Raw genomic sequence first — 27627 nt, 5'->3', positions numbered from 1 at the left:
AGGAATATAACTACTATAATACTGCTCCTATATACAGGAATATAACTACTATAATACTGCTCCTATATACAGGAATATAACTACTATAATACTGCTCCTATATACAAGAATATAACTACTATAATACTGCTCCTATATACAGGAATATAACTACTATAATACTGCTCCTATATACAGGAATATAACTACTATAATACTGCTCCTATATACAGGAATATAACTACTATAATACTGCTCCTATATACAGGAATATAACTACTATAATACTGCCTCCTATATACAGGAATATACTACTATAATACTGCTCCTATATACAGGAATATAACTACTATAATACTGCCTCCTATATACAGGAATATACTACTATAATACTGCTCCTATATACAGGAATATAACTACTATAATACTGCCTCCTATATACAGGAATATACTACTATAATACTGCTCCTATATACAGGAATATAACTACTATAATACTGCCCCCTATATACAGGGATAAAACTATATTGCTGTCAGCATGAATACAGAGATGTTCCGGAATATTCCGCTCTTGCTCTATGTACATAATTACATTGTATTTTGCTGTATACCTGCAGTTGCCAAACATAATATAAATAGCAGACTCAGCTGTGATAAATGAGTAAATTGGGTTGCGGATTATAATGTGCGGCTATAATGCTGTTCCTCTGTAGTGTAAGCAGCTGCTGGAGACGCTCTGTGCTGCTGGAGACGCTCTGTGCTGCTGGAGACGCTCTGTGCTGCTGGAGACGCTCTGTGCTGCTGGAGACGCTCTGTGCTGCTGGAGACGCTCTGTGCTGCTGGTCTTTGTGCTGATTCTATTTGCTTCAGATATAATCCCTGAATGAATTTCCCGTCATGTTTCCCATATGTCGGACATTACCGCCAGTCTGTTCTCCTTGATGCGGCGCGCTCAGTCAGGCCTCCGCTATACAGTGTGTGTATATACATATACAGTATATATATATATATATATATATATATATATATATATATATACTTTATATGGAGCAGTCAGATAACTTTTGTTTATGAAATGCTTTTGTTTAGAGAAAAAGAATTTATAAATATTTATAGAATAAAAAAAAATATTTATTTGTTTACATAATTATTCCACAACTGCTGTCCGAACGTTGTGCTAGAAAACCGTAATGGGTGGAATAATACAGCGGTGTAACTGTTCGGATCCCGGCGGCTGTCGCCCCCCCCCCCCCCCCCCCCATGGATTTTCCGCACTTTCACACGAGGACGTTCTTTTCTCCTCCAGCATCTGGTTTCCATTGTGTTATTGTTAGAAGAGCAGAGCGTTTTGCTGACTGCGTGAACGTCCTGATCGTCCTTTGTGACCTTTTTTAGGAACGATTCCTGCTTCCAATTACAACACTTTCCTTGTGCAACAATAAGACGATTGGACGTTCACCTGGCGGCGAGGGGACGACTGGCCCTGACATTGCTTTCATATATTTTCAGGATTAGAACAAAAGGATGTGATTTTTCTTCAGGGACAGCGCCACCCTTGTCTAAAGGCTGAGCCTGGTATTGCAGCATTCAGTTTCACAGCAGGTGCAGTACCGGATCCTCCCTGTGGACAATAGAGGCGCTGTAAGAAGAAAAACGGAAGGAAACAAATCCATTAAGGTACAAGTCCTTCCAAAATGCAAAGAGATCATGTAAAGTATGGCATCAGATTGAGCTTAGAACAATAGTAAACATATTGGTGGGGAATTACCATTGTTGTGGCAGAGGCGCAGATCAGCCCCCTCTCCCTGGCGTCCGCCTGCCGTACCCCTTGCTCCCCAGCACGGTGGTGAATCTATAAATCATGAATTCAAATCCTGAAATCTTGCAGTTCCTAATTCCACCACTAGGCCTAAAACTTAATGACATTACGGTGAAAGTAGATAGAGGATTCTAGCAGCTCCGCCTCCCCCTCCCTGTAGATTGACCTCTTTGGTCACAGAGCATGCCCAGACAACTCTCCCATGTGTATGGGACAGCTCCTGTCTAATATTTCTTATGTCCATGGGGTTTGCTGTAAATTAGATCTCTACATACTGTTAAAGGGGCACTCCAACAAAAATCTTGTGTGTAAATTACTTCTGTTTAAAAATATTCAGTCTTCCAGTACTTATCAGCTGCTGTATGTCCTGCAGGAAGTGGTGTATTCTCTCCAGTCTGACACAGTGCTCTCTGCTGCCACCTCTGTCCATGTCAGGAACTGTCCAGAGCAGGAGAGGTTTTCTATGGGGATTTGCTGCTGCTCTGGACAGTTCCTGATATGGACAGAGGTGGCAGCAGAGAGCACTGTGTCAGACTGTTCCATTAAAAGAAATCCTAATCTCTGGGCCCCTTTAGGAATTAATGTGTGCAGATATCATAAACACAATCAGTGATGTCATCCTTACCTGGCGGTGTAACGGAACACAGTTCACGTGTGACTTCATGTGCGCCAGAGATGTTGGCAGACGTGTGGCGGGGCAGTGAGCGGGAGGCGCGTGCTCCGCCCTGTCATTAATCTCTCGGTTACACCGGGCTCTTACACTTCTTATCGCCCGAGGAGGGCGAGTATACAGCATATCCCTAATCTCTAGTGATGGATAGGCTGTATTCTCAGTGATGTCACCGCTGATCTCTAGTGATGGATAGGCTGTATTCTCAGTGATGTCACTGCTGATCTCTATTGATGGATAGGCTGTATTCTCAGTGATGTCACTGATCTCTAGTGATGGATAAGCTGTATTCTCAGTGATGTCACTGATCTCTAGTGATGGATAGGCTGTATTCTCAGTGATGTCACCGCTGATCTCTAGTGATGGATAGGCTGTATTCTCAGTGATGTCACCCCTGATCTCTAGTGATGGATAGGCTGTATTCTCAGTGATGTCACTGATCTCTAGTGATGGATAGGCTGTATTCTCAGTGATGTCACTGATCTCTAGTGATGGATAGGCTGTATTCTCAGTGATGTCACTGATCTCTAGTGATGGATAGGCTGTATTCTCAGTGATGTCAGCGCTGATCTCTAGTGATGGATAGGCTGTATTCTCAGTGATGTCACTGCTGATCTCTAGTGATGGATAGGCTATATTCTCAGTGATGTCACCGCTGATCTCTAGTGATGGATAGGCTGTATTCTCAGTGATGTCACTGATCTCTAGTGATGGATAGGCTGTATTCTCAGTGATGTCACTGATCTCTAGTGATGGATAGGCTGTATTCTCAGTGATGTCACCGCTGATCTCTAGTGATGGATAGGCTGTATTCTCAGTGATGTCACTGATCTCTAGTGATGGATAGGCTGTATTCTCAGTGATGTCACCGCTGATCTCTAGTGATGGATAGGCTGTATTGTCAGTGATGGATAGGCTGTATTGTCAGTGATGGATAGGCTGCATTGTCAGTGATGGATAGGCTGTATTGTCAGTGATGGATAGGCTGTATTGTCAGTGATGGATAGGCTGTATTGTCAGTGATGGATAGGCTGTATTGTCAGTGATGGATAGGCTGTATTGTCAGTGATGGATAGGCTGGATTCTCAGTGATGGATAGGCTGGATTCTCAGTGATGGATAGGCTGTATTGTCAGTGATGGATAGGCTGTATTCGCAGTGATGGATAGGCTGTATTGTCAGTGATGGATAGGCTGTATTGTCAGTGATGGATAGGCTGTATTGTCAGTGATGGATAGGCTGTATTGTCAGTGATGGATAGGCTGTATTGTCAGTGATGGATAGGCTGTATTGTCAGTGATGGATAGGCTGTATTGTCAGTGATGGATAGGCTGTATTGTCAGTGATGGATAGGCTCTATTGTCAGTGATGGATAGGCTGTATTGTCAGTGATGGATAGGCTGTATTCGCAGTGATGGATAGGCTGTATTGTCAGTGATGGATAGGCTGTATTCGCAGTGATGGATAGGCTGTATTGTCAGTGATGGATAGGCTGTATTGTCAGTGATGGATAGGCTGGATTCTCAGTGATGGATAGGCTGTATTGTCAGTGATGGATAGGCTGTATTCGCAGTGATGGATAGGCTGTATTGTCAGTGATGGATAGGCTGTATTCTCAGTGATGGATAGGCTGTATTCGCAGTGATGGATAGGCTGTATTGTCAGTGATGGATAGGCTGTATTCGCAGTGATGGATAGGCTGTATTGTCAGTGATGGATAGGCTGTATTGTCAGTGATGGATAGGCTGTATTGTCAGTGATGGATAGGCTGTATTGTCAGTGATGGATAGGCTGTATTCGCAGTGATGGATAGGCTGTATTGTCAGTGATGGATAGGCTGTATTGTCAGTGATGGATAGGCTGTATTGTCAGTGATGGATAGGCTGTATTGTCAGTGATGGATAGGCTGTATTGTCAGTGATGGATAGGCTGTATTGTCAGTGATGGATAGGCTGTATTGTCAGTGATGGATAGGCTGTATTCTCAGTGATGGATAGGCTGTATTCTCAGTGATGGATAGGCTGTATTCGCAGTGATGGATAGGCTGTATTGTCAGTGATGGATAGGCTGTATTGTCAGTGATGGATAGGCTGTATTCGCAGTGATGGATAGGCTGTATTGTCAGTGATGGATAGGCTGTATTGTCAGTGATGGATAGGCTGTATTGTCAGTGATGGATAGGCTGTATTGTCAGTGATGGATAGGCTGTATTGTCAGTGATGGATAGGCTGTATTGTCAGTGATGGATAGGCTGTATTCTCAGTGATGGATAGGCTGTATTCTCAGTGATGGATAGGCTGTATTCGCAGTGATGGATAGGCTGTATTCTCAGTGATGGATAGGCTGTATTGTCAGTGATGGATAGGCTGTATTCGCAGTGATGGATAGGCTGTATTGTCAGTGATGGATAGGCTGTATTGTCAGTGATGGATAGGCTGTATTGTCAGTGATGGATAGGCTGTATTGTCAGTGATGGATAGGCTGTATTGTCAGTGATGGATAGGCTGTATTCTCAGTGATGGATAGGCTGTATTCGCAGTGATGGATAGGCTGTATTCTCAGTGATGGATAGGCTGTATTCGCAGTGATGGATAGGCTGTATTCTCAGTGATGGATAGGCTGTATTCGCAGTGATGGATGGGCTGTATTCTGTACACTCCCTATGTCTCCTCTCTCCCTTATCAGCTGGTTCACAAATAGTCATTTTTTTTAGCAGAAAATAATATAATGAATTTCCATCTCCATCCCTTGATATTCGGTGGCCTGGGGCTCCTGACCTGACTGTGAGATGGTTGTGAGGTCACTGAAGCAGCTGTTTACAATCTTGATGGGATCAGATGATACAGATGTGTTCGTGCATCACAAGCATCGCTGGCAGCCCCGGCACACGGCGCCAGCTGGCATCTATGTGGGCGGCACTGAGGATCGGGCTCAGCTGATCTCTGACGCCCAGAAGCATTTTAGCCTCCAGTAAGGGAGAGGAATAACAATAGAGTGATGGTAGCAGCTGGGTGTGATCAGCATGGCCGAGACGCCTGACTGGGTGTAAATAGCGTCCTATATAGTGGTCACGTCTCCTATAGTGGTGAATTACCTCCGCGTCTTCTGAGTCTCATCTACTGCAGATTACACAGAAGAAAAGTGAACTCTCCTGGAACTTAAAGGGGTTGTTCACATTGGAGAACCTTCATGGAGGCAGGACAGAGTAGGGATGATGGGAGTCTTAGGTCTGGGACCCCACCAGCCGTCCATGTGCCTGGTCCTCCCCCCTGGAGGGTTATGGAGACAGATGACCATGACCACTTCTCCACCTCTTCTCAGCAGAGCAGAACCTCCTGACCCCATTATGGAGGTGGTGGAAACTTCTAGGTTCCTGAAGTAAGATTAGTGTTGAGCGGACTTGCCCAGCTGTTCGGTTTCGGCAACGTTCTCTGAATCTGAACCCTCTGCATTTGGCTCTTGGTGGCTCGAGAAATTTGATGTAGCCCTAGAGCTGCCAGGAACAGGTCCAGCCATAGACCATAGGCCGCATCCACCTTCTCCTTGCAGCCCTAGGGCGACATTCAACTTCTTCTAACGCCAGTAATCAGAGAACGTTCCGGTGAAGAGAACATTGCCGAAACTCAACAGTTCAACAAGTCTGCTCAACAGTAATTACAACCCAAGGAACTTTTTGCTTCTACTCCCTTCATTTTCTTGCCCAACGTGGAGGTAATACAAGTCTTTCCATCAGGGCCCTATACACATTTGAACAGGGGTAAGGAACCTGGGCTCTCCAGATGTTGCAAAACCACACCTCCCATCATGCCTGGAGAGCCATGGTTCCTTACCCCTGCATTAGAGGTTTCACCAATCCCACCTGGATCACCACTGGAGCCCGTCTGGAACCATATATGACTTGTGTACATCTAGATGATGAGATTTAGGAGGGTTTACATATCTCCACCATTGGATTCTCTAACAATGGATTGTTCCATCCAGATCAACCAAGGATGGGATGGAGGGAAGGGGGATATACAAGGAGGGGATGGATGGAGGGAAGGGGGGTATACAAGGAGGGGATGGATGGAGGGAAGGGGGATATACAAGGAGGGGATGGATGGAGGGAAGGGGGATATACAAGGAGGGGATGGATGGAGGGAAGGGGGATATACAAGGAGGGGATGGATGGAGGGAAGGGGGATATACAAGGAGGGGATGGATGGAGGGAAGGGGGATATACAAGGAGGGGATGGATGGAGGGGAGGGGGGTATACAGGGAGGGGATGGAGGGAAGGGAAGGGGGATATACAAGGAGGGGATGGATGGAGGAAAGGGGGATATACTGTACAAGGAGGGGGGGTATACTGTACAAGGAGCGGATGGATGGAGGAATTGCTGATTTGATGGAGGATGAATAACAATTGAGAGTTGTTCTTCATGTTGAGTCCTTGCTGTACCATGAAGTCTTGTGGAGTAAAGGCTGGTATAGATGATCATGAGTGGATGGGGTCGGTAATGGCCGTTAACTCATCGTAAAGCCAATGGTTCTGGAATGAGACGTCCTAGAAAGAGTGTGGATTAGGGTCATGATCAATCATCCCAATTTAGGGCAGTGGGGGCTGTTGATGGAGAAGGGGTACAGTCCGTCAATGCCATGTTTCTGGAATGGGACGTCCATATGTAAGGTACATTAGAGAGTTATAGTCCAACGTCCAGACCCTTCCCAGTATAGTGGAGGCTGTTGTAATGTCAGAGAGGCTGAACCGGATTACCTGGCAGTAAGTTACTAGGTTATTGGCCGGAACTGGAGGAAACCAATTCCAGATATGACCCAGGTGGGATTCATGTCCAGGACCCTAGTGCTGAAGCTAGCTGGAGAGCAGGTGGTGAGTGTATGGAGGGCGGACGGAGGAGGACTGCGACCCAGGAACGCAGAAGTATCTGCTGACATGTATTGTAAAGACTGTGTCATCGGTGAGGAGTGGACCAGGGCGTGCTGCCAGAGCTGTTACCACTGACCCCACCGCCTGTCATGTCAGGTGTATGCTGGGATATTCCTGTCACCAGTACTTGCAGCTTTCTAATGTACCTTCAATTTCTCCTGACAATGAATGCGATCAGTCTGATTTACATTCAGAGACTGTGAAACCTGCTGCGTTTGTTACCATTGTATCCAATCTGTCTGATACATGTCGCCTGCACTGATACATTGTTGCAGATAATCTGCGCTCATCAATAAATGATTGATCCAGAGTCCGTGTATGAGAGCAGCTGAATATCTCAGCTCTGCTGCATCCGGACACAGACGTCATGTTTACCTCAGATTCATTGTATGGTTATTTATGCAATAGTAATGTATGAAGATGACGGACCGTCCGGGTAACATCTTCCCTTCTCTTCCTTAGTTCCCCTTGTGTTGAAGAGCTGCGCAGAGTTCATTGAGGAGTACGGGGTTGTGGATGGTATCTACCGCCTATCAGGAGTTACATCTAATATACAGAAACTAAGGTAAGGGCCGCACTTCTTATTACTGACCTGTTACACCTGGATGGAGAACAATCTGCGGGGCTTGCAGAAGAAAAATGAAGGGTGGCGCTGTTGTGTTGATCTATATGGAATAAATCATCATCTGTAAAGTGGTGAATGGGGGTATTGCAGTTCAGCAACTTTTTAAATTCTTTTGGTGTAGTAGTAAAGTAGATCTGTGATGGATATAAGGCGCCTGAGCGGCACCCAGCACACTGCCCGAGATCAGTCTGCACAGTGCCGCACAGTGGCTGCTTCTAGTCTGTAATAATGCAGTGTAACCCTGTGCTGCTGTAACCCAGCGGTGATGGACACTGTCAGTATGGAGGGGTAACCCCGGACACTGTCAGTATGGAGGGGTAACCCCGGACACTGTCAGTATGGAGGGGTAACCCCGGACACTGTCAGTATGGAGGGGTAACCCCGGACACTGTCAGTATGGAGGGGTAACCCCGGACACTGTCAGTATGGAGGGGTAACCCCGGACACTGTCAGTATGGAGGGGTAACCCCCGGGACTGTCGGTATGGAGGGGTAACTCCGAGGACTGTCGGTATGGAGGGGTAACCCCGAGGACAGTCAGTATGGAGGGGTAACCCTGGGGACTGTCAGTATGGAGGGGTAACCCCGAGGACAGTCAGTATGGAGGGGTAACCCCGGACACTGTTAGTATGGAGGCGTAACCCCGGGGACTTTCAGTATGGAGGGGTAACCCTGGGGACTGTCAGTATGGAGGGGTAACCCCGGGGACTGTCAGTATGGAGGGGTAACCCCGGGAACTGTCAGTATGGAGGGGTAACCCTGGGGACTGTCAGTATGGAGGGGTAACCCCGGGGACTGTCGGGATGGAGGGGTAACCCCGGGAACTGTCAGTATGGAGGGGTAACCCCCGGGACTGTCAGTATGGAGGGGTAACCCCGGACTCTGTCGGGATGGAGGGGTAACCCCGGACTCTGTCAGTATGGAGGGGTAACCCCGGGGACTGTCAGGATGGAGGTGTAACCCCCGGGACTGTTGGTATGGAGGGGTAACCCCCGGGACTGTTGGTATGGAGGGGTAAACAGGTGACCCGGAGCGATCAGCTGATCAGGCTTTGGCTCCTGACCCTGTATGGATACAGCAGGGCGCGTCATGTGCCGCACACAGGTGATAAGGATGATGGGTCTGAGAACTTGCTGATGGTTTCCAGCCGGTGCCGGAGGAGCTATCATGTGGTCCTCAGCATAAAAGAGACTGAAAAAGGCAAAAACTTTCCCCTGTCTGCGGAGCGAGTGCGGAGACTGTCTATCCTGCTATGTGGGTCGCCGTGTTATAGGGCGGTGTAATAATTGGGTCGCCGTGTTATAGGGCGGTGTAATAATTGGGTCGCCGTGCTATAGGGCGGTGTAATAATTGGGTCGGTGTAATAATTGGGTTGTCTCACAGAGGAGCTGACCGGCGCCCCCCTCGGCCCATTAATGAGATTACTGCTAATTATTAATAGCCGATAATTATCTAGGGAAAAATCCTGGAAAATTACATGAAAATGACGGAGAGGGTACAGGAGACTTATGTCCGCATCACAGGCACTACAACCCCCAGCATGTATCCTTACTGGGCTCATTATAAGATACCCTTCAGAAGCAGGGAGTGTATCTAAGCCTATCCTGTGTGATACAGTCTGATAAGCTGGTGTATCTAAGACTATCATGTGTGATATAGTCTACAAAACAGCTGAATCTATGCTCTCTGCTCAGCCTATAGTGTGTGGCACTGTGTATCTAAGCCTATTATGTTTAATAGCTTTGTATCTAATCCTGTTGCATGTGATACAGTCTACTGATCTAATGTAGCTACAGTGTATCTGTCCTGTGGTACTGTCTGCTGAACCTTTTGTATCTAAGCATTTATACCGTCTGTTAAGCCACTGTATCTTAATGTAACATGTGTGATACTTGTCCATTGAGCTGGTATGTCTAGGAGTATCAATGTGTGATACACTCTGCTGAACTACACATCTAAGCCTATATTATCCAAGCTTATGCTATGTGGTACTGGCCTCAGTGGTGTATCTAATTCCATCATGTATAATGCTGTCTGCAGGGTTGATGTATCTAAGCCTAGGATGTGTCATACTGTCTGATCTATCTAAGCCTAGGATGTGCCATACACTGTCTGATGTATCTAAGCCTAGGATGTGCCATACACTGTCTGATCTATCTAAGCCTAGGATGTGCCATACACTGTCTGATGTATCTAAGCCTAGGATGTGTCATACTGTCTGATATATCTAAGCCTAGGATGTGAGATACTGTCTGTTGTATCTAAGCCTAGGATGTGTCATACTTTCAGATGTATCTAAGCCTAGGATGTGTGATACATGTCCCCATCATGCATTGCTCTGTGTTTTTGCAGGCAGGAGTTTGGCTCGGATCAGTGTCCGGACCTGACCAGAGAAGTCTACCTCCAGGACATTCACTGTGTGGGGTCACTCTGCAAGCTGTACTTCCGGGAGCTCCCCAACCCGCTGCTCACCTACCAGCTCTACACCAAGTTCACAGTAAGCCGCTGCCTCCCCGACCACCAACCTCATGTCTGTGTGTCCGACCCAGAGCGGCCGAGGGATGGGATCCTGGGCCCCTTGCTCTAACACAACATACATATACACTGATACATTCCTATACTAGTATACATACACATGTGTGTATATATATATATATATATATATATATACACTGAGACAGTCCTATACTAATATACACCTATATATATATATTTTTATATATATATATATATATATATATATATATATATATATATATGCGCATACATAGATATACACATTTACATATACACTAGTAGAGTCCTATACTAGTATATACACACACACATATACAAATACACATATATATATATATATATATATATATATATATATATATAATATATATGTGTAACTACACACACACATATATATACTACACACACACATACATTAATATATACACAGATATACATCCACTTATACAATACATGCATGTGCACAGGCCAATAAGGACGATGTCAGCATCAGGACCTCCGGATGTCCTATATATTGGGGGACACCCCAATCCCCTGAATACCCCTACAGTTCCTGGAGACATTGCTGGCATGTGAGGGGTTAAGGGAGCTGTAATCTCGGAGCGGGGCTGTTGGTTATTACAGGGCGGGTCTCTTGGCGTCTGATCAGATTTGTAGGGAGTGATCACTACTAATATTAGGTCATGCTGGCAGATCTGCTGCTGGGGTGTTATTCCCTGTCTATACTATGGCCGGTGTTAGATTCCCTATCTATAATATGGCCGGTGTTATTCCCTATCTATATTATGGCCGGTGTTATTCCCTATCTATATTATGGCTGGTGTCCCTATACTATGGCCGGTGTTATTACCTATCTATAATATGGCTGGTGTCCCTATACTATGGCCGGTGTTATTCCCGATCTATACTATGGCCGGTGTTATTCCCTATCTATACTATGGCCGGTGTTATTCCCTATCTATACTATGGCCGGTGTTATTCCCTATCTATACTATGGCCGGTGTTATTCCCTATCTATAATATGGCTGGTGTCCCTATACTATGGCCGGTGTTATTCCCTATCTATACTATGGCCGGTGTTATTCCCTATCTATACTATGGCCGGTGTTATTACCTATCTATAATATGGCTGGTGTCCCTATACTATGGCCGGTGTTAGATTCCCTATCTATAATATGGCTGGTGTCCCTATACTATGGCCGGTGTTATTCCCTATCTATACTATGGCCGGTGTTATTACCTATCTATAATATGGCTGGTGTCCCTATACTATGGCCGGTGTTAGATTCCCTATCTATAATATGGCTGGTGTCCCTATACTATGGCCGGTGTTATTCCCTATCTATACTATGGCCGGTGTTATTACCTATCTATAATATGGCTGGTGTCCCTATACTATGGCCGGTGTTATTCCCTATCTATACTATGGCCGGTGTTATTACCTATCTATAATATGGCTGGTGTCCCTATACTATGGCCGGTGTTATTCCCGATCTATACTATGGCCGGTGTTATTCCCTATCTATAATATGGCTGGTGTCCCTATACTATGGCCGGTGTTATTCCCTATCTATAATATGGCTGGTGTCCCTATACTATGGCCGGTGTTATTACCTATCTATAATATGGCTGGTGTCCCTATACTATGGCCGGTGTTATTCCCGATCTATACTATGGCCGGTGTTATTCCCTATCTATAATATGGCTGGTGTCCCTATACTATGGCCGGTGTTATTCCCTATCTATAATATGGCCGGTGTCCCTATAGTATGGCCGGTGTTATTCCCTATCTATACTTTGGCCGTGTCCTTGGTGGGGAGTGCTGCTGGTGGGTTACTCCCTATCTGGTTCTGGTGTGAACGGGCTCTAGAGTCAGAGATCCCCCCTACCTTTGATGTTTTCCGTCATGGTCGCCCTCCTCTGTGCAGACTGTTGTTGACCCGATAGCATATATATATATATATATATATATATATATATATATATATATATTATAGTATATAGTGCGCCTGCCGTGTGGCTTTATCCCTCATATTTCCTGGCAGCTGTTTCACTGTTTCATATTTATAGCTCTGCTATTCGGAGCCACATTTCACGCTGAGACCCCCTCCCCCTCCCACCACTCCTTCCCTTTTATCTATAGATTCTTCCTAAATCCCATAGACCCTCCGCACATGTACCCCCCCCCCCCCCCCCCCCCCAATCCTTCTGTCATGGAGGAAAGATACTGATGGGAAAGTCGCCTTCTGTATATTTAGAGTACTACAACTCCCAGCTATCTCTGCTTATACTCCATCTATGAAGCTTCTAAGTTACATTTCTTCCTTAGGCTACAATGTATCCATATCCCGTCACCACAAAAGTGACAGTACGTTCCTATGAGGTTCTATGTTAAAGGGATACTCCAAAAATATAGAGAGAAAGTTTAGTTACCAGTCCACCCCAGGTCTGAAACCACCAAAAATTCATGTGTTTTCGGTGTGTTAGTTCTCGATTCCTGGTTGTAGTTCCTGGTGGAGCAGCTGCTCAATATTACAGTTCCCAGAATACACTGCTTTCCCTCAGCTCTTCATCACAGCCCTCCCACCCTGCTTACTCCTCTCCTACAGCACTTCTGCCAGTATCCCACCCACTCTTGCTGCAGAACATCTCACATTTTACTGCAGATTATTGTATAATCAGTGAGGTTGCAGCACCTGCTGCATTTATTTCCTGCCCCCTCCTCTGCCTGTGGCATTGTTCAGCACAAGACATCCTTATCCTTAAATGTCCCGATAAAGATCTATATCATCTGTGTATATGACCGGGAGATGGTTGTGTAGACTTTACAGGCTGGTCAGAGGTGGTGACATCACTAAGGGGGCGGGACTAGAGGTCAGAGGCAAGCCCACTAAGACAGCAGAGGATGATAGGGAGGAGTCGGGGGGGGGGGGGACCCACAATGACAAGGAGAACTGCACAACTTCATGTCAGGGGTGAATAAGATAAGAAGAGCCTGAAGCTAGGACTATTATATATACGGAACATCCAAACCTGGCCCTTGTGAGATATATATCTTGGGGTCATAGATCTGGATAGAACTTTCAGAAATCCATTTTAATGGTCTTCGCTTTAAAATCCTCCTTATTACCCAGAATGCAATAGAAATCCTGGTATCTCCTCCACCATCCTGCAGGTAACATCCGGCCTGTGCTGCCAGTCTGTATGGGGCCGTATAGGTGTCATAGACTGGAGGGGATCTAGGACAGAGCGGGGCAGGAATATTCCCACCACTGTTTACTCTCCACATTCAGAACATTCCTGGTTTCTCCCTTTTCCATCTTGCCCTGCAGTCATTGCCAGCCTGGCGCGCCACTGTATATATCTGTCTCTAGTTACACGGTCCAAGATACACTCATAAATAATCTACCCAATACTGCTCATTGACCCCACAAAATTCTCTACATAGGAAACCTAAGCGATGTATTCACACATAGCACTCATAACAATACAATATACATACTACATGATCTATACCGATACAGAGCTACTACTATAATACTGCCTCCTATATACAAGAATATAACTACTATAATACTGCTCCTATATACAAGAATATAACTACTATAATACTGCCCCCTATATACAGGAATATAACTACTATAATACTGCTCCTATATACAGGAATATAACTACTATAATACTGCTCCTATATACAGGAATATAACTACTATAATACTGCTCCTATATACAGGAATATAACTACTATAATACTGCTCCTATATACAGGGATATAACTACTATAATACTGCTCCTATATACAGGAATATAACTACTATAATACTGCTCCTATATACAGGAATATAACTACTATAATACTGCTCCTATATACAGGAATATAGCTACTATAATACTGCCCCCTATATACAGGGATATAACTACTATAATACTGCTCCTATATACAGGAATATAACTACTATAATACTGCTCCTATATACAGGAATATAACTACTATAATACTGCTCCTATATACAGGAATATAGCTACTATAATACTGCCCCCTATATACAGGGATATAACTACTATAATACTGCTCCTATATACAGGAATATAACTACTATAATACTGCTCCTATATACAAGAATATAACTGCTATAATACTGCTCCTATATACAGGAATATAACTACTATAATACTGCTCCTATATACAGGAATATAACTACTATAATACTGCTCCCTATATACAGGAATATAACTACTATAATACTGCTCCTATATACAGGAATATAACTACTATAATACTGCCCCCTCTATACAGGAATATAACTACTATAATACTGCTCCTATATACAGGAATATAACTACTACAATACTGCTCCTATATACAAGAATATAACTACTATAATACTGCCCCCTATATACAGGGATATAACTACTATAATACTGCTCCTCCTATATACAGGGATATAACTACTATAATACTGCTCCTATATACAGGAATATAACTACTATAATACTGCTCCTCCTATATACAAGAATATAACTACTATAATACTGCTCCTATATACAGGAATATAGCTACTATAATACTGCTCCTATATACAGGAATATAACTACTATAATACTGATCCTATATACAGGGATATAACTACTATAATACTGCTCCTATATACAGGGATATAACTACTATAATACTGCTCCCTATATACAGGGATATAACTACTATAATACTGCTATATACAGGAATATAACTACTATAATACTGCTCCTATTTACAGGAATATAACTACTATAATACTGCTCCTATATACAGGAATATAACTACTATAATACTGCCCCCTATATACAAGGATATAACTACTATAATACTGCTCCTATATACAGGGATATAACTACTATAATACTGCTCCCTATATACAGGGATATAACTACTATAATACTGCTATATACAGGAATATAACTACTATAATACTGCTCCCTATATACAGGAATATAACTAGTATTATACTGCTCCTATATACAGGAATATAACTACTATAATACTGATCCTATATACAGGGATATAACTACTATAATACTGCTCCTATATACAGGAATATAACTACTATACTACTGCTCCCTATATATATCTCTTATAATACTGATGCATAGAGTTCTTTTTATGATGTGTCTTTTCCCGTTTCCTCTCTTCCATATTGGCACTGGTGAGGATGCAGGTGAGCGTATAACCCGCATCAATGTCCCTGCATGAGAGGCGGCCATGATCCCCCTGAGTGTACACACTTGGCGGTTGTGTACACCATTAGCACATTATTATGTGTCACACTAAACCTTCGTTCCGGCCTCCCGAGACACTTTGTTTCTCCAGAAAACACGGGAATCTTATGAAGAGCTACGAAAACAATTGTCCTGATTTTCTAACACCAGAAAAATAAACACATGGTAAATGCATTTTCCCCCTTGTTCCCCGGCTGCCAAGAGCGCGTCTGTAAAAGATACGAAAAATTACATCAAATCGAGGATAAAATCGAAAAAAATTAACCATTTGGAGAAAATGCAATGCCACAATGAAGTTCATAAATGGTAGAGCCTGGCTTAAAGGGGTTCTCCGGCAAAAATTATTTTCTTTCACTGTTGTCAGAAAGTTATATAGATTCGTAATTAATTAAATTTTAAAAATCTTCAGTCTTTCAGTACTTATCAGCTGCTGTATGTCCTGCCGGAAGTGGTGTATTCTCTACAGTCTGACACAGTGCTCTCTGCTGCCACTTCTGTCCAGAGCAGCAGCAAATCCCCATAGAAAACCTCTCCTGCTCTGGACACTTCCTGACATGGACAGAGGTGGCAGCAGAGAGCACTGTGTCAGACTGGAAAGAATACATCACTTCCTGCAGGACATACAGCAGCTGATAAGTACTGGAAGACTGGAGATATTTTAATAGAAGCAAATTACAAATCTGTATAACTTTCTGGCATTAGTTGCTCTGAAAGAAAAGTTTTCCCATGCATCTGGTTGGTGGTCTCCATCTACCTTCTTGATTGTCGCTCCCCTTTAATTCTTCCTACTGTAGCTCTTCCATCTTTTCTGCTGAGTTGGGTCTTCCCATAATTTGCTGTGACCATCGGCCATTGTTTTTATCACATTTCATCCTTGTTCACATTGGTTCATTGATCCTTGTACTTAATCATTGACCCAAAAACATTGTCTTTTCCGACGTCGTCTTTGCCCCCAAGGTTATCGTCCTTCTCATCAGAACTCTTTCTTCTTCCGGTTCCTCTTTGTTCTGTCACTGTAGGTCTTCTCCATTCTTCTCTTGTATCCAAGGTGGTAATGGTTTCTTCCACCAGTCACACTTATATAATTGTTCTGTTGGATGTGTATGGTGGTCTGATGGTTGACTATAGGACCAAGCGAGACCATCCCAGGAAGCAGTTTATCAGAAAAATTACTCAAAATGTAAGAAGTCAGAAGAAACCCCCGGGACACAATGGTTATTGGGATGTATGTTTTTTTTGGTTTGAATCCATTAGTGGAACCTCAGATCCGTCAGACCAGGAGGTAAGTTGAGGTGGCCCAATACTGGCGGCATCATCGTAGAGGTCAAAGGAAAGAACGAGAACATTACATGCTATGATGCTTGAACCAATTGATGGGTGAGACGCTCTGCAAGCTGCTGAGCTGGTGACCAGGGTATGCTGCCCGGGGGATGTTATATAGAGACTACTCAACTTGTGAGTGCTTCACTGTCCGGCCACAGGATAGGCAACTGGTTGGGGTCCACCTAGTGGGACCGATTCCGACTCCAGGAATGAGCTCTGAGTGCCCCTGTTTAGGTACCTATCATTTCATTCAGATGGCCGGAGTGCAGCTTGGAATCCCGTCATCTTCGCGCTCTATTGCTGAAGTGAGCAGTGTACGAAACTGCTGGAGGACCCATAGAATTGGCACGGTACTCTGCTGGCTTCTTCTCTCCCATAGAGCCCGAATGGACCAACAGTGGTGGAGCCCTGCTCCATGGGAGAACACGGGAGACCCCCACCCCACCTCCCCTGTTCTCAGTATTTGTAGGGGGATCATAGGTGGGACCTCCACCAATCACACATCAATGGATGAACGGCCGTCCATGTAAGACATGAACACCTCAAGTTGGCCAGGTGTGGAGTCTGACATTTGATGTACAGACCTCAGAAAAGCTGTGGTGTAGAGAGAACGTCCACCGTCCACTATAATGTAGAGACCATACCGTGCCAGTGAACACAAGTGCCTGGAGCATAGTCACCTGCCTGTGATGTAAAGAGAACGTCCACCATCTGCTATAATATAGAGACTATACCGTGCCAGTGAACACAAGTACATGGCGCATAGTCACCTGCCTGTGATGTATAGAGAACGTCCACTATAATATAGAGACTATACTGTGCCAGTGAACACAAGTGCATGGAGCATAGTCACCTGCCTGTGATGTAGAGAGAACGTCCACCATCTGCTATAATGTAGAGACCATACTGTGCCAGTGAACACAAGTGCCTGGAGCATAGTCACCTGCCTGTGATGTAGAGAGAACGTCCACTATAATAGAGACTATACTGTGCCAGTGAACACAAGTGCATGGAGCATAGTCACCTGCCTGTGATGTATAGGGAACGTCCACTATAATAGAGACTATACTGTGCCAGTGGACACAAGTACATGGCGCATAGTCACCTGCCTGTGATGTAGAGAGAACGTCCACCATCTGCTATAATATAGAGACTATACCGTGACAGTGAACAGAAGTGCCTGGAGCATAGTCACCTGCCTGTGATGTAGAGAGGACGTCCACCATCTGCTATAATATAGAGACTATACCGTGCCAGTGAACACAAGTACATGGCGCATAGTCACCTGCCTGTGATGTATAGAGAACGTCCACTATAATATAGAGACTATACTGTGCCAGTGAACACAAGTGCCTGGAGCATAGTCACCCGCCTGTGATATTGACCTCTGCGGGATCCCGTGTGAGGAGCGGATGTACAGAGATCTGCTGACGAAGGAGGAAACCGAGAGGTCAAACCATCCCCAATCCGGTATAGAGAAGCCGCAGTGAATTTATGGCCGTGTTTGCTGGTGACCCGGCAGAACCTCGGCTTTTATGGCCGTCAGTTAAAAATTTATTTTGCTTTAAAAAACAAACAAACAAAAAACCCTAAACTGCGAGTAGGGATGTAGTGGGAGGCCGAGCATAAAACTCCCATTTACAGAGCGATCTAAGTGGGTCAGGACTTAATGGTGATACGAGGGAAAGACGTTTTATGGACTCGATAGAGAACGTTATCACCATAAGGAAAGGAGCGGAAATGTCAGCAGATTTGATAGCGGAGACTACGTACAGTTATATTGCTGCTCACTGTGTATATGGCGGAATCAGTCAGTGACAGTATTGGATTAAAGGGGTCCCCTGGGCTATAACTTTGATGGTCAATAGTCGATAGATGGGGGTCCGACCTTCGGGAGAGCGAAGGCAGCTGTATAAGCACTTCACCCTCTTCAGGTTAGACCGGCACATTGACTCATCTGTAACGGAGGTTATGTGTTGTACCACCAAGTACTGATGACCTGGGCTTCGGAGGGCCAAGGAGATCTGGTCTGATCATCTTGTTGCTAAGGGTGTCCCACTTTGTTGTCCTAGGCCGTAACATAGCCTTAAAGGGGAACTATCAGCAGGTAAGGTGAATCTAACCTGCTGATATGTCCCTACAGCACTGGGGACTTATCCTTGGCTCCGTTCCGGTTCAGTTAGTAGTTTGCTCTGCGGTCCAGTGAGACCGTTAGGAGCAATGCCCACCCTAACAGCGATGATGCGGCCCTTCCTTGGCCGACCTGCTCCATTGATTATTATTAGAAAGAGGTGGATCGGTGCTCTGGGGGTGGGCACTGCTCCTAAAGGTCTTACTCGACCGGAGCGGCGCTGAGGATTAAGGTAAGAGATATACTATAAGACACATATCTTCTTCTTCGGCGCTCCATGGGCAATGGGGACATATAAGCCAGTTAGATTTATCTAACCTGCTGATAGTTCCCCTTTAAAGGAAAAAGAAGAATCTAACCCGTTGATTTGTCCCTATAGGGCTCGGGGCACAAGTGATGAAGGGAGGTTTCTTACCTTCATCCTCTGCGCCGTTTCCGTCCTATTAGCAGTTTAATGCTAATGAGGCGTTTTGGTGCACTGGGGGCGGGACTACCATCTCACTGCACTGGTCTGCCCTGGCCGAGCTGCCCCACTGATGTTCATTGGAGGGGACTGGCCAGCTTGGGGGCCCAATACACCTAATTAGCATGAGGATTTATAACAGCACAGAAATAGCTCCGAGGATGAATAATAAGTATATGGCGGCCCGTCTCTCCTCATAACACCCTGGAGTCTCTTTCCATCGGCCATGGTGACTTTCCAGGTCCTGGGTATTGGACCCTTCCATGGTTATACTCAGTGCAGTTTTCCATCTTGTTCCTTTCCTTGGTCCTGACTACAGATACATACAATGTCTAGTAAAGAAATCCTATGGGCTGTTCCTGAATGGTTCTTCGTGTCCTTCATGCTGCAGATAACATTTTTCCACCTACGGTTACATAAAAATTGCTTTGTCTCCACATTTGAGGCAGAATGCCTGGGCGCACAATGTCAGCACAGACTCTGAATAATAAAGCATTCTCTTTACTGAAAGCCATGAAAAGCATCAATAGAGCGAGCGCAGCACGCTGATGCATTTCAGGTCTCAGGAGTGAAGAGTCTCGGTCGGTGTCTGAGGGTCCTTGAAGGCCGGCGTGCTGTGGGGGTCACTGATTTCTGGGCTTATCATATCCACATCCTGGCAGGCAGTTCTTGCGGTTCTATTGATTTTATCATTTGTTTTACTTTTGTGTTACTGCATTCTACTATGTTCTTTGCCGAGGGGAGGTCATATATCGCTGTGGTCGGATGATCAGGAATTCAGCATTCCCCGGGTGGAAATTATGAAGGTCATCCTGTTAATATGAGTAGATGAGAATACATTTCCAGGCTTCAGAAAAGTTCTAGAATATTTAGAAAGATGCCTTCTTTAGGGTTTCCTCAGGGGTGGGGCTTAAAGCTCCACCTACTAGGTACCATGTATTGTATTGGTGTCTTTCTGGTGCTGCAGAGGCTTCTAGGCTCCTGTGGGCTTTGGGCACTGAGGTTCTGGAGTGACTTTTACCTCGATATCTCTATAGATATGACATAAAGGAGAAAAGAATCCAGGCACTCACCGACTGCAACGTCTTATGTGGATTTACTCACTTGACATCACAGGGAGGGATAGATGGTATGGGTGCCGCATCGCTTTGTCAAGTCCAAAGTTCTAGGTGCTAATACAAAAACCTGTAACAGGGTCCCACCTTCCAAGTATAATACTGGGGTCTCTCTGGTGTGACGCTCAACCCCCAGGGTCTGGGGGCAGCTGCTTCGCCCCCTGTATCCTAATACCCTGGCCAGTGGTTTGTTTTAGCACCTTATTTGTTACCCAGTACATGCAACAATTTCCCAAACTACCCCCTCCCCCCCAGCTACACCCCTGTCCATCTGACATGTAGAAAAAGCATTTTCCAATGAAGGAAACTGCAGCATCAGACTACATAGGGTTTGTAGTCTATCACCATGGCCATGCATAGATTTGCATTGGAACTGTACACACAAATATCAGAAGATTTTTAGTAAAGAGTATTTGGAAAATAGCTTTGTTATCGTAGATGTATTACAGGAATATAGTAGTATAGTGTCTTTGGTTGGTTGGGGTCCGAGGGGTTAGACCTCATCGTCCAGAGCAGGGATTGGGAACCTTCGACCCTCCTGCTGTTGAAAAACTACAATTCCCATCATGCCTGGACAGCTTTTGGCTGTTCAGGCATGATGGGAATTGTAGTTTTGCAATAGCTGAAGGAGAGGCTGTTCCCCATCCCTGCTGTAGAGGACACTAGGCTGGTCCTCTCCCATTTTGGTGCCATGTGACCAGGTTACTCTCCCAGTCTGAGTCTATGGGACCATCTCAGTTGTGTGCACAGAGAGCAGGGGCAGGGAATACTGGTTCTAGCAATTAGTCAGGGGCTGAAAACTCAGACCCCGACCAATCGAAACTTTTGACATGTGGAAAGTTTTTTTTTTTTTTTAAGTGGCAGATACACTTTAAGTGATTGGAGAGTAAATATGATGTAGCGCGTCCCACACAGAATAGACCTTGTGCACTGGCACATCCATTCTGGTCCCCCCCTCCCCCACTCGTGGATGGCCGATATATACGGCACTCCTCATATTCTCTGGTAAATATAAGGCTCTTAAGATGCCAGGAGCGTCACTTGTGCAGGAATCTCAGCTATGTCTATTATTACAGCACAAGTCGGGGCCTCCAGTGTGAATAGGATAATAGCCGAGACATTGAGATTCCAGCTGAGGAAAGCGTGCCGCTGTAAAGGTTATAATAAAAGAGCTGCTGCGGCCGGCCCCATGGCTAGTGTGGCCGCCTTCACAATGTTCACTCAAATGTTGTGCCTGCAGCCCGCTAATTGGCTAATTGTACTCAGCCCCGAGCCCAGCACTGCTCCCCACCGCTCCCCAGCCCAGCAGCACTCCCCAGCCCGGCGCTGCTCCCCGAGTTCAGCTCCACTCCCCGAGCCCAGCGCTGCTCCCCGAGTTCAGCTCCACTCCCCGAGCCCAGCGCTGCTCCCCGAGTTCAGCTCCACTCCCCGGGCCCAGCTCCACTCCCCGAGCCCAGCGCCGCTCCCCTGCCCACCGCCGCTCCCCGAGCCCAGCTCCACTCCCACAGCCCAGCGCCGCTCCCCTGCCCAGCACTGCTCCCCGAGCCCAGCGCCGCTACCCAACCTTTATAGCTCCTCCAGAATAGAAGACACTTCACAGCAATTATATCACACGTCCAGTGCACTACCTGCCCGCAACATGAACGGTTACTGAAAGAAAGGATAGTAAAAGACGAAAAATAGTAACTGTGATGGGGCCTGCCTGGAAACATGATTACAGTGAAAAAAGTCCTGAAAAAGAATTCTAATAATTAAAAAAAAAAAAAAGCAGCGCCACTTATGACCTCTAGATGGCAGCACTATGACTTTTTAACATCATGTAAAATATAGTTTGTAGACTATTCTAAGTCAGTATCATGCAGTCAGTATATCTTGCAGTCGGTGTCATGCAGTCTGTATCTTGCATATATTTGCATGTTAAAGAAGACTCCCCAAAACTACCATTACCTCCCCTCCCCTACTTTTTCCCAGGTAACACCTCTCTGCCTATAGGTTTCCTTACACCAGATCAGCGTTCTCCCCAAGGAGACCAATAAGCTCGATAAAAGAAAATCACAAACCGCAAATAAATTCTGCTGTGTACATTTGTGTTCCTTGGCTTTGAAAATTTGCCAGCGTAGCCTAATATAGTGGTGTCTACTGGCTTAGCGGTAATCCTAGTCATCCTCTCTGTATACAGATGGCTACAGCTGGTGCCTCCCAGGGTCGACTGAGGATAAGTTAAATATGCTTTATCAAAAGGGTTTCTTCCCCGACCCGGACTGTAAGGTAACGGCCAGTGACATCATAAATGATGACATCACCAAAGCTGACTCCTCGATTTGTTGTACATGCCGATGGGTGACTATAGTCCAATACTATAGATTGTAACCCTAAGTGTATATAGTGTTAATCTGTGGATTCACTCCCTAACCTATCCATCATGGAGACCCATCATGTTCCACCGGAAGTGATGTCATGTGACCGCCTTTTGTTAGGACTAGACGGGTAGGAGAGTAGTATAAGGACTCGGACGTGTTGACCCCTTATTTATACATTCACTGAGAACTGATGTGCTGATACTGCATGATACATACATTTTCCGAATGGGGTCCTTGGGGGTGGAGCCTCAAAAACATGAGGTCAAGACACAGGCCAATAAGCTGGCACAATATAGAGGAAGCCATGATGTATTTATAGAAGGCTGAATGGGCGGGAGCCACTAATAATCTCATCACTAACTCACGAGCCGCCATTTTTATTAGGATACATCGACGACATTCATAATGGATTATTTTGGCTATGTAAGTTTTATAAAGAATATTTGAAAAATTATTATTTTTTTCTTTTTTTACATTCACTTGAATGGATGATTTTGCTTGCCGAGTTTCCTGGTGGTTCGCGGTAGGGCCAGGTCTTGTCTTCCATTGTTCCTATTACTACATATAATACATAGTGTGATTCCGCAGACCCTTCCACCTGTCTCCTTAGTCTTGTTGGATTACAGTTGGTAGAATTAGGGGACATCATGACCAGGTGTGGGCTTTGCCTGGGACAATCCACAACCTTGAACCCTTCCATCCAGTCCATTGTCAGTCACTATTATCCAGTTACTCTTCAGCTTATAGGAAGATGACCAGACAGACTTTGCCTTGAGGGTCCTAAGTGTAAATAGTAGTGTCCAAATTAGAGTGTGGAGAATGGTCCATATTTCTAGTGGGGAAGGGGCAGCATGATAGACATGAACGGTTCCATAGACTACCAGTCATGAGCCATCATAGCTCCCCTGACAACATCTCATCACCATTTCCATGTGGGACTTACTGTGAAGTACGTAAAGCTTCTCTCCTCTGTGAGTAAAACAAGATTTGTGAAGAATCTGGATGATGTGCTGTAGGTGAAGAGCTCTTGCACTTGCTCCTCTCCTTGCTCTTCCTAATGCCAGTCTTCTTGTTCCTCTCCCAGATCTTCTCTCTGCTCTTTTCCATTCTTCTCTTCTTGCTCCTTTCCTCATTTCTTTTCTTGCTTGGTTCCACGCACCTACCCTTGCTGTTCTGCTCTTCTTGCCTTTCTCCCTGCCCCTCTTCTAGCCCTCTCCTTGCTCTGATCTTTGTCCTTTCCATGCTTGCTCTCCTCTTTGTGTCTCTCCTTGATCATCTTCTTGCTTTTCTTCTTTCTCCTCTCCTTGCTTCTGTTCTTCCTCTGGCCCCTGATCTTCTCATTGCACCTTTCTTTCTTTATTTTCTTGCTTTCCATATTGCTCCTCTCTGCAGTGTTCTCCTTGTTCTTCTCTATGCTATTCTCCTAGCTTCTCCTTCCTCCCACTGTTGCGTGGACCCATTCTTGTCATGAAGTAATAAAGGTGGCTCTTTAGCTGAGGCTGGAGACCTTGCACTTCTCCTGAGATGTTTGGTGTCTCTTAGCTGAGACCCAGAGACCCTGCACCTCTCCTGAGATGTTTGGTGACTCTTAGCTGAGGCTGGTGGAGACCCTGCACTTCTCCTGAGATGTTTGGTGGCTCTTAGCTGAGGCTGGTGGAGACCCTGCAGTTCTCCTGAGATGTTTGGTGGCTCTTAGCTGAGACCCTGCACCTCTCCTGAGATGTTTGGTGGCTCTTAGCTGAGACCCAGAGACCCTGCACCTCTCCTGAGATGTTTGGTGACACTTAGCTGAGGCTGGAGACCTTGCACTTTTCCTGAGATGTTTGGTGGCTCTTAGCTGAGGCTGGAGACCCTGCACCTCTCCTGAGATGCTTGGTGGCTCTCGGCTGAGGCTGGAGACCTTGCACTTTTCCTGAGATGTTTGGTGGCTCTTAGCTGAGGCTGGTGGAGACCCTGCACTTCTCCTGAGATGTTTGGTGGCTCTCGGCTGAGGCTGGAGACCCTGCACTTCTCCTAAGATGTTTGGTGGCCTCCTGGATAATAAGCCGTCCCTGTCTCCTGGAGTCTTTATGGCGGCTGATCCTTCATGGGCAGTTTCACCATTGCTCTGAGTCTTCTCCGGCCATAGACACTGGTCTCCCTTTCGTTCTGTGGAGTCTCAGACTCTTGGATAAATACTTTATAAACCCTTTCCAGTCTGCTCCTCTGGAATCGCCTTTCATCCTGGTTGACTTGTGGTAATTCTCTGGTAATGTTTATTCTACAGAGATTGTTTGGATTTAAAGGGATTAGAAATAAGGGTGACCGGAAATAGTGTCATTTCATTTATTGTTGGTGTCTAGAGTTGCTCTGAAGGAGGAAACAACCACATGTTTATTATAAGCCCAGACTACACATGGCCGAGCACGTGCACAGAATATGCAACAAATTCTTCATGAAAAGATGCTGACTGCCTCATTTTATACTTTATCATATCCCATGGCCAGCATGTGGGATTATTGGGGGTCCCTTATTCTGTAGAGGTCTAAACTTCAGTCACATAATGATTAATCAGGTCAACTTACTTACAACTTGTGTTATTCTCCAGAGCTGCACTCACAATCCGTCTGCCTTTATATGTGATCTTAATGATCTTTGAATCTGAATTCTCTAAGTGAAGCTCTGCAGTACAGTACAGGATGTAACTCAGGATCAGTAATGTAATGTGTGTACACAGTGACCCCACCAGCAGAATAGTGAGTGCAGCTCTGGAGTATAATACAGGATGTAACTCAGGATCAGTAATGTAATGTGTGTACACAGTGACCCCACCAGCAGAATAGTGAGTGCAGCTCTGGAGTATAATACAGGATGTAACTCAGGATCAGTAATGTAATGTATGTACACAGTGACCCCACCAGCAGAATAGTGAGTGCAGCTCTGGGGTATAATACAGGATGTAACTCAGGATCAGTACAGGATCTGTATTGTATGTACACAGTGACCCCACCAGCAGGATAGTGAGTGCAGCTCTGGAGCATTTTGTAGAGATTGCAGTTCAGGATAACTAAGTAGAAAAGCTGCTATTTCACAGGTTATTATGGCCTCGGTTTTCAGATGAATAATGTAATACAGCCATAAATTGATTCCTAAACATAATGTCCAGAACAACAATAATTTGGATACTATTTTGTTAGGGCAGCAGCACAGATGGTTTGTCCTCCATCACTGACAGCCTGGCATGGGAAGAGCCATAGGAATATATCATCCAGGGCAACATCTTGTTCTTGTGTAAAAGTCATAATCCATTATTCACTGTCCCCGTAGCCGAGACTGGAAGAGGAACAACACACGTCACACTGATCCAACACACTCATTCATGATTACTGATTATAATAGTCATATTCTTGTGTATAGGGGCAGTATTATAGTAGTTATATCCTTGTATGTAGGGGCAGTATTATAGTAGTTATATTCCAGTATATAGGGGGCAGTATTATAGTAGTTATATCCCTGTATATAGGAGCAGTATTATAGTAGTTATATTCCTGTATATAGGGGCAGTATTATAGTAGTTATATTCCTGTATATAGGAGGCAGTATTATAGTAGTTATATTCCTGTATATAGGGGGCAGTATTATAGTAGTTATATTCCTGTATATAGGGAGTAGTATTATAGCAGTATATTCCTGTATATAGGAGCAGTATTATAGTAGTTATATTCCTGTATATAGGAGCAGTATTATAGTAGTTATATTCCTGTATATAGGAGCAGTATTATAGTAGTTATATTCCTGTATATAGGAGCAGTATTATAGTAGTTATATTCCTGTATATAGGAGCAGTATTATAGTAGTATATTCTTGTATATAGGAGCAGTATTATAGTAGTTATATTCCTGTATATAGGAGCAGTATTATAGTAGTTATATTCCTGTATATAGGAGGCAGTATTATAGTAGTTATATTCCTGTATATAGGGGGCAGTATTATAGTAGTTATATTCCTGTATATAGAAGCAGTATTATAGTAGTTATATTCCTGTATATAGGAGCAGTATTATAGTAGTTATATTCCTGTATATAGAAGCAGTATTATAGTAGTTATATTCCTGTATATAGGAGCAGTATTATAGTAGTTATATTCCTGTATATAGGAGCAGTATTATAGTAGTTATGACCTGGAGTAGAGAGAGCGGTTGCCGGCACCAGGTAAAACACAGGCGTCTCGGACCACTAAAAAGTGGCACAGTGTAGCTCCCACGTTTGAAAAACAGACCCTTGGAGGTGCTCAACTAAATTGCAGAAAAACGCACAGTGTAAATACTGATAAAGGAACAGAAGTTGGCACTCACCGCTTGGGGCCGTGAATATCCTTTATTAGAAGAACGTGGTACACTCAGCTGGGAAGGGGGAAGGTGGTAGAGGCAGGGAGCGTCACTAGTGCAACGAACATTTTCGCCCTGTG

General features: G+C 44.8%; 1 protein-coding gene and 1 long non-coding RNA gene across 2 annotated transcripts in view; both read left to right on the top strand.

Moving 5' to 3' along the window:
- The window catches only part of LOC138768201 (uncharacterized), an 860246-nt gene that overhangs the window by 374668 nt on the left and 457951 nt on the right, over positions 1–27627 (top strand). The window lies entirely within an intron of this gene.
- ARHGAP31 (Rho GTPase activating protein 31) overlaps positions 1–27627 on the top strand; it is a 128268-nt gene that overhangs the window by 54955 nt on the left and 45686 nt on the right. The window contains exons 2-3 of the mRNA XM_069946347.1: positions 7855–7957; positions 10369–10513. Coding sequence (XP_069802448.1) covers positions 7855–7957; positions 10369–10513 — 248 coding nt within the window. The remainder of the gene's footprint in view (positions 1–7854; positions 7958–10368; positions 10514–27627) is intronic.

This window comes from Dendropsophus ebraccatus, chromosome 11 (assembly GCF_027789765.1).
Source record: "Dendropsophus ebraccatus isolate aDenEbr1 chromosome 11, aDenEbr1.pat, whole genome shotgun sequence".
NCBI lineage: Eukaryota > Metazoa > Chordata > Amphibia > Anura > Hylidae > Dendropsophus > Dendropsophus ebraccatus.
Note: the sequence above shows the minus strand (reverse complement) of the source record. Positions and strands in the feature narration are given on the sequence as shown.